This window comes from Macaca nemestrina, chromosome 17 (genome assembly GCF_043159975.1).
Source record: "Macaca nemestrina isolate mMacNem1 chromosome 17, mMacNem.hap1, whole genome shotgun sequence".
In the NCBI taxonomy this organism is placed as follows: Eukaryota; Metazoa; Chordata; class Mammalia; order Primates; family Cercopithecidae; genus Macaca; species Macaca nemestrina.
Window position 1 is genome coordinate 79,062,790 of NC_092141.1, and position 13,497 is coordinate 79,076,286.

Genomic DNA, 13,497 nt, shown 5'->3' on the forward strand with positions numbered 1-13,497 from the left:
CAAGCCAGAATTACCTGCACTAATAGAGACTTAGCAGGAATTTCTGCATAGTGGTTGCTTGAAGTGTGAGAAGTGATGAAGCAAGCCCAAACAGTATCCAGAAACTGGGATCCATTTCAGATGATTATAAGCAATAGGGGCAGTATTCACCATCGTAGGAGGTTTTGTCCACTAGTTCCCTCTGTTTTCAGGATACACTCAATCAAGCCTACTCCAAAATCCATATCACTATTATATTTGTAGGTGGGAATCTGACTTTCGTCCTCTAGCATTTCCTCAGCCTATCCGGTCTGCTAGTTATATCATTTAAACAAAATAGTCTGTCTTCCGATTTCAACCTTGCCATCAGGGGCTCTCATATTCTCCCGTAGTGCACATGCAACTCAGTGAATATCAATACTGCGTCCACGCGAAGATTTCTAAACATGTCCTCTTTCCAAAAATTTTACGACAAACCTTGGGATCAGACAGTCTTTCATCTGCTTAACAGGGATCGTAGCAGGTGGGGCAGGCCAAAGAAGAGAATAAGAGAAGGGAGAGGTAGACCTGAAAAATAGAATATTCTAGATTCCTGGCCAAAAATAAGGGAAAGGGGACCTGACCTGACATTTTGGTTGAACAACTGTCACAGAGAACTCTCCTATGTTTAACGACTTTATGCTTTTAAATAAAAGGTTTACAAAGCATGCTTAGGATACAAAGAAATGTAAAACCTTATAATTTAATGTGAAGTATACTTATCTTTACCTGATTATGTGTTTTTGTTAGGATGTATTGTCTTAGACAGTAGAATTCTTTAAGAGTGGCTTATTTTGTAATGCACAATCTCTCTTTTCTTGCAGGACATGTTCTCTGGATGTCAGCTGAGTTATTAAAGTAACTCTGCATGTCAGCAGACAGACCTTGGTAGAACCCCGAGGCTCCCAGAGACACCCATCTCTCCTCATTTTTTGTGTGTGTGTGTCTTCACCGAACATTCAAAACTGTTTCTCCAAAGCGTTTTGCAAAAACTCAGACTGTTTTCCAAAGCAGAGGCACTGGAGTCCCCAGCAGAAGCGATGGGCAGTGTGCGAACCAACCGCTACAGCATTGTCTCTTCAGAAGAAGACGGTATGAAGTTGGCCACCATGGCAGTTGCAAATGGCTTTGGGAACGGGAAGAGTAAAGTCCACACCCGACAACAGTGCAGGAGCCGCTTTGTGAAGAAAGATGGTCACTGTAACGTTCAGTTCATCAATGTGGGTGAGAAGGGGCAACGGTACCTCGCAGACATCTTCACCACGTGTGTGGACATTCGCTGGCGGTGGATGCTGGTTATCTTCTGCCTGGCTTTCGTCCTGTCATGGCTGTTTTTTGGCTGTGTGTTTTGGTTGATAGCTCTGCTCCATGGGGACCTGGATGCATCCAAAGAGGGCAAAGCTTGTGTGTCCGAAGTCAACAGCTTCACGGCTGCCTTCCTCTTCTCCATTGAGACCCAGACAACCATAGGCTATGGTTTCAGGTGTGTCACGGATGAATGCCCAATTGCTGTTTTCATGGTGGTGTTCCAGTCAATCGTGGGCTGCATCATTGATGCTTTCATCATTGGTGCAGTCATGGCCAAGATGGCAAAGCCAAAGAAGAGAAACGAGACTCTCGTCTTCAGTCACAATGCTGTGATTGCCATGAGAGATGGCAAGCTGTGTTTGATGTGGCGAGTGGGCAATCTTCGGAAAAGCCACTTGGTGGAAGCTCATGTCCGAGCACAGCTCCTCAAATCCAGAATCACTTCTGAAGGGGAGTATATCCCTCTGGATCAAATAGACATCAATGTTGGGTTTGACAGTGGAATCGATCGTATATTTCTGGTGTCCCCAATCACTATAGTCCATGAAATAGATGAAGACAGTCCTTTATATGATTTGAGTAAACAGGACATTGACAATGCAGACTTTGAAATCGTGGTCATACTGGAAGGCATGGTGGAAGCCACTGCCATGACGACACAGTGCCGTAGCTCTTATCTAGCAAATGAAATCCTGTGGGGCCACCGCTATGAGCCTGTGCTCTTTGAAGAGAAGCACTACTACAAAGTGGACTATTCCAGGTTCCACAAAACTTACGAAGTCCCCAACACTCCCCTTTGCAGTGCAAGAGACTTAGCAGAAAAGAAATACATCCTCTCAAATGCGAATTCATTTTGCTATGAAAATGAAGTTGCCCTCACAAGCAAAGAGGAAGATGACAGTGAAAACGGAGTTCCAGAAAGCACTAGTACGGACACGCCCCCTGACATAGACCTTCACAACCAGGCAAGTGTACCTCTAGAGCCCAGGCCCTTACGGCGAGAGTCGGAGATATGACTGACTGATTCCTCCTCTGGAATAGTTACTTTACAACACGGTCTGTTGGTCAGAGGCCCAAAACAGTTATACAGATGACGGTACTGGTCAAGATGGGTCAAGCAAGCGGCCACAAGGGACTGAGGCAAGCACAATGGTTTCAAAGAAAGACTGTAAGCTCCATGATTAGCATAAAGCACTAACCATGCCTCCATTGTGACCCAATGGCACATAGATGTTGTAGAATAAGTTATGGGTTTTTATGTTTTGTTTTGTGTTTTTCCAAAACTTGAACTTGCAGGCAAGCCTTGGTTGGGTATTTGATTTATCCAGAATGCTTCTCTTTAGGGAACAAGGATGTTTTTAATGGCATAACAAAGGCAAGACTCTGCCTTAATTTTTGAAAAGCTGCTAACTACATGAACACAAATGTGTATTTTTGTTGCAGTGTAGTTTTCCTTCTGTGTAATTTTAAAGTCAGTGTTGAACTTGATTGAAAGCTCATGATGCGCTTCAAAGTGGCAAGTATTTGGCTATCAACTGCCAAAACAAGAGCCTGATTTTTTGAGGCCAGTAATTTGTTTGCTAGAATTGATTTTTTTTCTCTCTCTCTTTGTTACATAAGGGCATTATGTAACACTAGCCAAATGGTAGCCTCTGGGTTGTTGTTTTTTTTTTTTTCCTCCATGATGTTAATGGGTTATCTCAAATTTTAAGTTAAACTACCTAAAATAAATACCAAAGATAATGCATATTTTTGCACAGTGGAGCTTACACTTAAAAGAAAACAAAGCCCCATGGGCTGCCTTGAAATCAAGAGACAATAACTTTGAACCTCAGCAAGACCTTGAACCGCCGGTTCATTGTGCACCTTATTCAGAAAATAGAGCATCATATTCACCGAGTCTAGTCAGTGTAGTGCTTTTTAAAATTTTGTCCTTTCATGTAACTTTTTTTATTTTAAGAGGAAGAAGAAGAAAGGGGCAGTAAAATTCACATACACACAATACCAACATCCATCCTTTCCTGCTAGGCAGTGCTGGCCAGGCTCATGTGTAGTGTGCGAGATGGTGATGTACTCTTACATGTTTCTGGGCCTTCCCTTTTGCACATTCCAAAATTCATTTCATAAGATCTTCATAGGACCTCCTTGGCATCCTGGCATTCTCAAAACTGAGCCATCCAGCATGAAAGATAAATGGGTGTAAACCCTTGCTGCTGAATTTATTGCCTGGACTGTCAGGACATCGCCAGCCCACCTTCACCTTAGAGGAGATGCCACACCTGGCCTCCACGCTTGTTCCTCTGATCAGTCTGTCTGGAGTGAGTCCTACAGTGTCAGATAGGGTGGTGAATGCCAAAGCGGGGAAACGGGGAGGTGTGGACAAACCAATCTGATGCAGCACTTCAGATCAAGTATTTAGGAGGAAGAGGAAACTTGCCTTTTTTATGGCAGAGGAGAGTAATGAAAATGTCTCAGTATTTTAGGGTCAAAGAGAGTCATAAAAATACAACATAATGACAAGTAAAGGAGATAATGGTCTAAAAAGGCTATTTCCCTTTTCTGTGTGCATACTTATGATTGAATGTGAGCTAAGCATTGTCTCCTGTGGAGCCCTAGAGCAGGTTACTAAGGAAGGACACATTGTTTTCCAGAAGCCTCCCCTGCCTGGCTGACTGCCTTGCTAGACACATTTTTTTTTTTTTTTCTTCTCACTGTAGCTCAATAATGGAACTCTTTTTTTGTTTTTTTTTGTTTTTTTTTTTTTAATTTAAAATTCCCTATTTGTGAATTCTGGGGTTACTGACTTTTCTTTTTAATTGGAGTCTCAAAATCAACTCTCTTATGGTATTATATCTCTGTATGCCATTAAAAAACAGCTTGTTCTAGAATCACATATTTTGTAAATTGATGTTTGTGATGGTCTCTGGTTCTTGAACAGCCATATCTGAATGCCGTGCCTGCAAAACTATGACAATTTTTGCTGTTTTCAGCCTTCAGATTTGATGGCTTTGAAAACTGAGGTGTTATTTTCAATGAAACCGAGAAAGAGATGTTAAGCAAGTGGTTGTTTTAGATCCAAATGTTAAGGCAGGTTTGGGAAGGTGTTTAAAGAGTTGGAGGAATTGGGGATTGAGTGGACAAGAAAACTTACAGAAGAGGCAACAATTTGGTTCTTGACAGTGAGAGGATATTGAGGGCTTCAGCTGCTGCTATTATGATGTTTTGCAAAGGAAAATAATCAAACCAAAGAGTATTCAGTGATATGTAAATTAAATGAAGATACAGTGGAGAATGGGGGTGGCCACAAAAGAGGCTCCCCCTAAACACAGAGTGCTGCCACTTAAAAAGACTTGAGAAATTTGAAAGGGGGTGGGTATGGGGGGGGGGGCAAGAAAGAGGGAGGGAAATCTTTCAACTTATTTCTGAAAAAGAGAAAAAAATATAAAATTTCTGGTGCACAGGTTTGTTTTTTCAAGAAAATTTTGCAGAAGCTATGTTTTTAAAGTGTACATTTTATAAAGTTTATCAGATATTTTCATATTTAAAGCCAAATGTAAATAGAGGTCTGTAAAGAAAAATAATTGCCATAGAAAGTATAATGTCAGTGCAGCAATGTCTGAGAGCTAGTACCTATATGCTACGGGTTAGCATGGTTTTAGCAAATATATACCAGCCTTATAAGGTTCGTATTGCTATGTTCTTCTGTTATTTATTTCAGCATGGACTGTTCATTTGAAACCTTTTTCTAGTTATTAGCATTTTAACAGTTACAAGCTTTAAATGGCAATTTTTTCTTTCTTTCTTTCTTTTTTTTTTTTTTTTTTGTCAAGAGCCAAGACACAGGTAATGCACGACATTCATTGCTGCATTTTACCTTCAAAATATTTGTCCTTCTTGACTGGGTCTCCTTAATTAGTGTACACATGTCATTAGAATGCAGATGGAGGGGACTCACCGTGAATATCTGGGGTCGATTCCCAGATGTGTGTTGCTTCTCTATTGCAAGCAGATTCCCTGTTGAATTTACTTAGGATTTATTCCCTTTTAAAGAATTTTTGCCCATATCTGGAAGGGCACTATATTTTTGGGGGGAGCCATAGATTCCTGGTTATCCTATTTTTAAATAAAATGTAGACAAAGTGAATTCTATTTTGATTATTGAGAAAGGAGTAGTTTTCTATCCCTCTAAGAGTATACTTGAATCAGACATTTTAAGGATGTCACTATAGCACTGTTGTCATTTTCAAATTCCTAGAAAAGTTTGTTTTACTTTGTTTTTATTCTGTTAATGCATTCTTTCTTCTCTTTACTTCCTTTCTTCCCAATACACTCCTACCCCAAGTCTTGATGTTTATTTGATGAGCTCTGTCCCGTAAATCGTATTTCCCTTACAATTAATAAATGTCACTTCATATTTTATAATAAACCACTCAGTAAAAGCAAAAGCTTGTCCTGAGAAGTAGAGTGAGTTCTTTTTCACTCTGTGTCTAATAATGTTCAGGTGAAAAAAAAAAGTGTGGCGTAGTTACCTGCCCATCCCTAACCCTCAGCAAAGTAGAATCTCTTTTCTAGTAATTTTGAGTTTCAGCTCTGGGCTCTGGCAAGTTGAACAATCCTAGCCATTGACAATCGTGATAGTTATTATTTTCCCATTTGCTGTCTTTTTGTATCTAAAGTCTTCCTATTGTACTGCACAAACCATGGATTGTACATATTTTTATATATTATGTTATTTTATTATTTCTAAATAAAAAAATTAAAAATTGAAAACAAATTGGTGGAAGAATCTTTGGGCTTCCTGTATGATTACTCTAGAAACACCATAAAGCAAATGTTCCCAAACAATAGAACATAAACCCTGAGAGGTTAGATGAATAGAGCCATAGAAATGGCAACAGACAGGTGCAGTGGGGTGGCAGATTAGTTTAATTCAAGTTTGAGGAAGTCAAGCTCATGTTTTGTTTTTGGATACAACAGCCTAGGTAGAAAGGGAATAGAAAAGACCAATAAACTAGCCAAAAAAAAAAAAAAAAAAAACTAACAAAAATATTATGAAGTTTAGATTTTGATTCTCTGTTTAATGGGTGATAATGTGTAGTTACTCTTTATTGAGTCTCAACTATGTGTAGAGTTCTTGCATTACCTATTATTTTTATCTCATTCCCACAGAAACCAAATCAGGATGTTATTATTTTGTATTATAGATTAAGACTTGGCAAATAAGTTCTGTAAAGGGCCAGGCAATAAGTATTGTTTGGCTTTATGAACCAGAGGGTCTCTGTCTCAACTATGCAAATTCAGCCTTGTGATGTGAAAGCAGTTACAGACAGTATGAAAACAAATGGTATGGCTGTGTTTCAAAAAATTTTTACTAACTTCTACAGCCAGCGGGCTAGATTTGGCTCATGGCCAGTAGTGTGTTGACCCCTGTTTTAGGTGAAGAAACTGAGTATGAATTTTAAAGCTAATGAATCAGTGAGGTAGTATTTGAATTCCAGTTTTACCTGCATCTAAACCTAATTTTATCCACTCAATTATATATCGTTTCAGGTCACAAAGCTACCAAGGATATGTAGTCCCAAAGGAAATGCCACTTTCTCTGGCAGATTTGAAATAAATAAATGTTTTTCAAGGTTGGAAATACGGAGAAAATTTGCATTCTAAAATATGGGTTGTACCTTGCTATTTTTTCTTTAATATGGTAATTATTATTTATATTTCAAATATGACTCTAAATCCTTTCTAAGTACTAAGTAATTTAGTCTTAACAGCAACTCTATGGAATAGGCTGTATTATTATCCTCATTTAAGAAATGAAGAAACTAAGGCTCAGAGAGGTTAAGCACCTTGTCCAAGTACGTACATGAATTATTAGTGCTGAGACTTAAACTGAGGCCACTCAATACTAGGTGGTGGGTTTTTGTGACTACTCTATGCACTTTCTTTTCGTACATATGCTTGGTAAAAGCTTCAACATTTAAGGCCTTTCTGCTTTTCAGTTTTTATCCTTTTCATTAATGAAAATACATCCTTTTTGTTTGCACAGCATACATTAGTGCAGAATTCTTGCCTTGTTCATAACCTGTTCCTAAATTCCTCATTTAATGTTTGGTGAGAAGAGAACAACTTACAAGGAGTAGAATAATTACAAACACTGGTTGTGGGATTTGGGTACATTTCAAACTTAAGATTAATTTCAATTAACGAGGAATTGTTTAGGTCTGTCTCCAGGCGAAACCACAAAGTTCTGTTACTAACCAAGCTGCAGGCACCCGACCACATTCACACTTTTGCTTTCTGCCCATGACAGCCAAAGGTGTAACACAATCCTCTGGGCAATTGAGATAATTAAGCAAGACCAGTTATGGTAACGCTAGGCAGTGAGTTGCATGCTATAAAGGCCTCTATTTTTTATTTTATTAAATACGTATACAAAAAGAAAAGGCAAGGGAGGAATTTCAGAGTCCTTTTGCTTGGACTGTCTTTTGAGTGACAAGTGAGGCAAGACCTCCAAGCTCTAGCCTTCAGAAGCAGCAGCTTCCCAGGTCATACCCACAAAGAAAAAAACAAATTTCCGTCTAGAAATCTTCATTTTCAAGCTAGCAAAACTGATTAAATAAATCATATTTGTTTGCCCAAATTTGAGTGAATAAATAAACACATAAATAAATAAAGGACGGCTAGCTCTATGTGCTTTAAATGAAGTAAGGAACCAAATCCATGATCAGCTTGTTTCAGGACCTCAGTGTTTCTTCAGAATATTTCAGACCATGGAGCTGAGTGACCTAATGATTAGTCACTATCTGAGGGTTGTTATAATGATTTTATAAAAAGAGAAATATCTAATTACAAGGTAGTACTGCACAGCACGAGTAGAATGAGAGTATCAGAATGCCTGGCTTAGGAATTGGGTGTCCAACTGTCCTGATTTGCCTGGGACTCAGGGGTTTTCCAGAGTGCAAGACTTTCAGTGCTGAAACTGGAAAAGCTCTGGGCAAACCAAGGGAGTCGGTCATCCTCCTTTGGAAAGTAGAGAAGTAGAATGGCTGGGGGAAAGGGGGAGACCCACTAGTTAAGAATGCGGAAGGGAGGAATTGAAGCAAGGTAAACCAGAGGTAGCACGTTAGTGTTACTAAACAGAATAATAATGGTGAATAGTGACTTAGGAAATGGCTCTCTCCAACTAACTGAAATTTGTCGCCTCAAGGGCATTTTTTTTGTTTTGGAGGAATGGTTTTCTAAAATATTGTACAATTATCTGCCTTATTCAAAAGATAATATATATTATTTAACATTTCCTTATGTGACTCAAGCTAATATGTGCACCTCTTTCTGATGGGATATGCTTTTTAATCTTTCTTTAGCATGAAACCAGCAGCTAATATTTCGTCCACTGCCAGAATTCCCCTGGTACTAGTTTGTTTTCTGCTCCTTACTCTTTGTGTCAAATAAATCATAGGTTATTATGACATAGGTTATTATGACATAGGTTATTGTATCATATATGATATAATATAGCATATATGATAAGTTTATCATATATCATATCGTATCTTATATAATGTAGATTATCAGAGAGGATATCCCATAATCCTCTATGACTAATATCATAGGTAATAGCAGGGAGGTTCAGAAGGCCCAGAGGAGACAAACGACCTGGCTTCAGTGCAGGGGTTTTATTTTCATTGTATTGATTTTCAGAGATCTTTTTTATTTCAGGTTCGAGATTATATTCTAAGAGGTTGAGGCAATTAAGGAGCTTGACTTTAGAAAATTCTATTCAACTCAACCAAAAATTTGTTAAGCAATTATTATGTAGTACTGGGCACTCAGAGTTTTCTATATGAACTTGGTCTCCAATCAATCACAACTTAGAAAATGGGTGGTATGGTTATATATTTATTTTGTCTTAAAAACTAACAAAAGTAACTGGGTTTTAGATATAAAAAGTTTGTGTATAACAATAACTACCAATTACCGAGTACTTAGATTAAATATCTTTGCAGGGAAGTCACTGTGGATTCTAGTATTTTTGAAACACCCTATTGGGAATCGTTTTCAGAGCACATCATTTGAATATTTTATTTGTGACAATTTTTTTTATAACTTTTTGGTTAAGGTTAAATTCTATATTTAGAAAAATCCAGAACTCAATCGGAACCACATTTAAGTGACAAAGTTGGATAATTAAGATCGCAAATATCATGTCCTACAAAACAACAAATGAGTGACTATAAAGAACATGTAATTAATGAGATGGTTTGGTTGTTTAATTATTAATGGTTTTGATTTGGCTCAAATGACCCAGGAGGCTTTACAAAATATGCTGCACCAAGAGAGTAGACTTGGATTAAGTAAGCAACCTTCTGCCATGATAACTTGGAAGGACATCTCAAATGTCTATAAATAATCTTACCTGGCTTAAACAAAAAAACTCCTCTCTCTCTCGCTTTCCTTCCCTCTCACTTTCTTTTCTAATTCATGATGGTAACTCCTACCTCTTGTTTTGATTTTTACCCTTGAATTCTAGATAAACATCATCTGCAAACATTCATATTAATGTGTAAGTTTGGTGAGACAAACCTATTTTCTCAACTTCAAATATCTTAAAATGAAAATATGTAAAACCTTTAAAATATAATATATACCATTTTCTTCCCCTCCTAGCCTCCTTCTAGTCACTTCTTTTGAAACCATTAGCCATATATCAGTAACAATAACCTTAAAATCAACTTAGTTGAAAAACAGCTATTTACAAACATAATACTTGTATAGACACACAGCCATAATCAGAATACATTACTTTACAGTCTATATATTTTTTTACTCTTACAATGGAAATTCTATAGGTTAAACAGTCCCTCAAGGAAAACTTAAATGTTTGTGTATATTTGGTTTGGTTTTGATAGACTGCTTTCTGACCACAACATACGTACCCAAACAAGCTTCTACTAATATAAAAGTTACGGAATTGTGAGGTAGAAACATTATGACAATTTCTTGGTTTAGGGAAATGTAAGAAAATTAAGCATAGAGAGACTCCAAAGCCAGAGACATTTCAAAAATAGCATGTATGTTCCCCTTCCTTCCTTCCTCTCTCCTTCTTTCCCTCCCTTCTTCCTTTCTTCCTTCCTTCCTTCCCTCCCTATTTCCTTGTTTCTCTTCCTTGTCTTCCTCCCCTCCTCTCCCCTCCCTTTCCCATCCCTCCCTCCCTCCCTCTCTTCCTTCCTTCCTTCTTTTTTTCCTCTTCCCTTGCTTTCTTCTTTCCTCCTTCCTTTCCTCCTTCCTTCCTTTTCTTCCTACCTTCCTCTTCCCTTCTCTCCTCTTTTCTTCCTTCTTCCCAAACATTTTCAATTCTCTATCATTTGCCTGCCACTCTGTTTGCTGTTGCTGTAATTAGTAGTGCTCAGAAGTGACTCTTAATAAAGTTACAATAATACAGCATGGTTACCTAATGCAATGTTTAACCTAAAAATTTGGAAGTGTTTCTTCTTAAAGTTTAAATTGGTCTTGTAAGGACTTTGCTCCCGTGAACTCTGTTCTTTCCCTCCCTCCTGCTAAATGACTGCTCTGACCTGGTATTCTGCTCCTATTAGTTCTGTGAATCATCTTCGCCTCAGCATTTCCCCAGTCCTGACACATGGACAGAAAGACATCCCTTGGCAAACATTCAATCTAGTGCAACAAACAAATGAATCAAGCCTCAGACTTTGTCATTTTACTTGGATTTTGTTTTTTTTACATTTTTGCTAATACAGTTTTACATCTAAAGTCCCAGTTAAGCAACTCTTCATTTGGTCCTGCAAAGAGAGTGTCTCGTCGAATAGTATATAGGAGGTTCCTTTACATTATATAGATAGCTGCGTTAGGAACTTTCACATAAAAACAGATTATTTACCAATAGAGAAATTTCAAAGGCAAGTATACACACCTTTCTACCAAAACACTCTCGGCAAAAGCACTCTCAGATGGTGCCATATATGACAAAACGAGGGAAAGTTGAATTAACATGTCAGAGGTTTTCTTCAGTCCTATCATGAGTTGTTTTGGTGGCCATAAGGTCAACAAAACACTCTCCCTGCCTTTTCCAGGCTCCGCTAAAGTTGCAGCCAGCATCACTTGAGCACACTCAGTCAATGAGGCAGCTGAATAAGATGCCCCCGAGTTGCCATAGAAACTGGAGGAAGCATAGAAGCACCTTCTCCTGCACACTCTTTAATTTCATCTGAGTGACTTTGTTTAAGAACCAAAAATAAAAAGTGCACAAGGATGTAATTATATAAAAAGCTGTGTTCGATTATAAATACAGTATGTACTTTTGCCTCAGTCTACAGCTCACTTCTCCCTTCCATTTCAAGACATTTGAACCATTCAAGGAGGAGTCTTCACTTCAGTTTTAATTGAAATGAGGCCCAGATTTACCAAGACAGGGGAGCGAGACTTTCTGCCTTTCTATCTTTCCCTGGTTCACATTTGACGTCTGCATGTGGAGTCTTTTCTAACAAAGTCTGTTTCCAGGGGATCTTCATATCAGGCCATCTGGGTTCACCAGGCTTACTGAAATTGCTCTGCCTTTTGGCATTTGCAGTCTAAAACATTCTATAGGTTTATGATCATTTTGCAGGATAAATAAAAAGAGGTGGACAGGAGAATGCCAAAAAAGCAATTAGCGGAGAAGGGCAACAAAGTCCTTTTTTAAAGAAATCCTGTTGCTACTTGCAATAAACAGCTTCTTTCACAATAGAGGAAGGTGGGAGGAGAGTACCTCAACAGTCGTCCCATTGCAATATTTACCTGGGGGAAATATTCAGAATTTAGAGGGTTTAGAATTTAGAATTTAGAATTTTTAGAGGGTCTGCCTCTGGTCTTTATACCTTCTGAAGGGCTGATGAGTTACATTTGCTTGTGGAAAATGACACATCTTCTTTCTAGTATCCTTTAGTGAAACAGGGCAATCCTGAACCTGCATGCTGGCATGATTTGAAATGTACTTGTTCTTAGGTTGCTACTTCCTGCTAGTGATTTGCATGAAGTTGAGTGCAATATAGAATTTACTTAAAAAGGAAAATGCAAAGGTACAAGGTGTGTCCGATGAGCAAAAATATAATCCTATGTGTTCTTCGTGAATATGCCTTGTCTGTTCTCTTGATTCGGAGGACTACGTGTGAGAACCCGAGGCTGAGACTTTCTGCAAGGCAAATAAGTCTTTTGTATAAGTAAAATATGAAAGGATTTTTCCCTTTTTGGAAAGCTGGCAGCCTGCAGGTAAAAAATGTGGCTGGTTCAGCTAGTGTTGTTTGTAAAACTAGACTGGCCATGTTTCTTAAATGCTTACTGAAACCAGTTACATGCTTGCAAAAAAAAAAAAAAAAAGAAAAGAAAGAAAGAAAGAAAAATAATGGAACTGAAGAACGTCCTTGGCTGTTTAAGGTGGGAAAATTTTACTTAAATGAATCTAGAATTTCCAGGTCTTTTTACCTAGAGGTACATAACAAGCACAAAAGGAGTTTCCTCAAATAAAGCTTTAAATGTCAGCCATGTCCTCTTCCTGTCTTTGAGTTCCGATGCATTGTTTTCTGGCGTTTTTGTTTTGTTTTGTTCTATTGTTGATTTTTTTTTGGTTTTTGCCCCACATCAACCCACGATGAGAACTCAACTCCTCTTTGAGTTTTTCCAAAATAACATGAAAATGCATTATTAAGAAATATTGGTTTTATAGATAATGTTATATGGAAGACGGAAGAGGGGCTCTCAGCACACACTCTGCACGAAACATCAAACTGATCTTGCAGGTTGGACTTCTATGGGGATTTCGTTCTCTTATCTGTCACCACCAAGAGTGAGATCTACTCTTTTCACCTTTTGAAACCCAATAAGGTGCTGGGCAAATCAAAGGATCCTGTGGTTAGCAAGACCCTTGTTGTTAGAAATGGTCAGCTTTAAAACTCCACAGATTAAAAGAAAAATTGTACAATAACTGTGCCACTAAGATACATAAAGTAATAAAGTTTAAATAACTCAGTCCAGCATTTGCCTCCAGTCTCACAAGCTCAAACATCTGATTCCATCAGCACATCTGGCCCTAGGATCCAGATGTATGGTCTTAAAATATTTATTTACAATGAGAAGTATGAATGCTAAGGGAACCACACACTTGAAGACTACAGTCAG

At 38.2% G+C, this 13,497-nt stretch overlaps 1 protein-coding gene across 2 annotated transcripts in view; it reads left to right on the top strand.

The window, feature by feature from the left end:
* Window positions 1-13,497, top strand: part of LOC105469072 (potassium inwardly rectifying channel subfamily J member 2) — a 46,038-nt gene that overhangs the window by 4,477 nt on the left and 28,064 nt on the right. For both annotated transcript variants that reach the window (XM_011719656.2, XM_071083517.1), the window contains exon 2: window positions 843-7,027. In XM_011719656.2, coding sequence (XP_011717958.1) covers window positions 1,059-2,342 — 1,284 coding nt within the window. In that variant the 5' untranslated portion in view covers window positions 843-1,058 and the 3' untranslated portion in view covers window positions 2,343-7,027. The remainder of the gene's footprint in view (window positions 1-842; window positions 7,028-13,497) is intronic.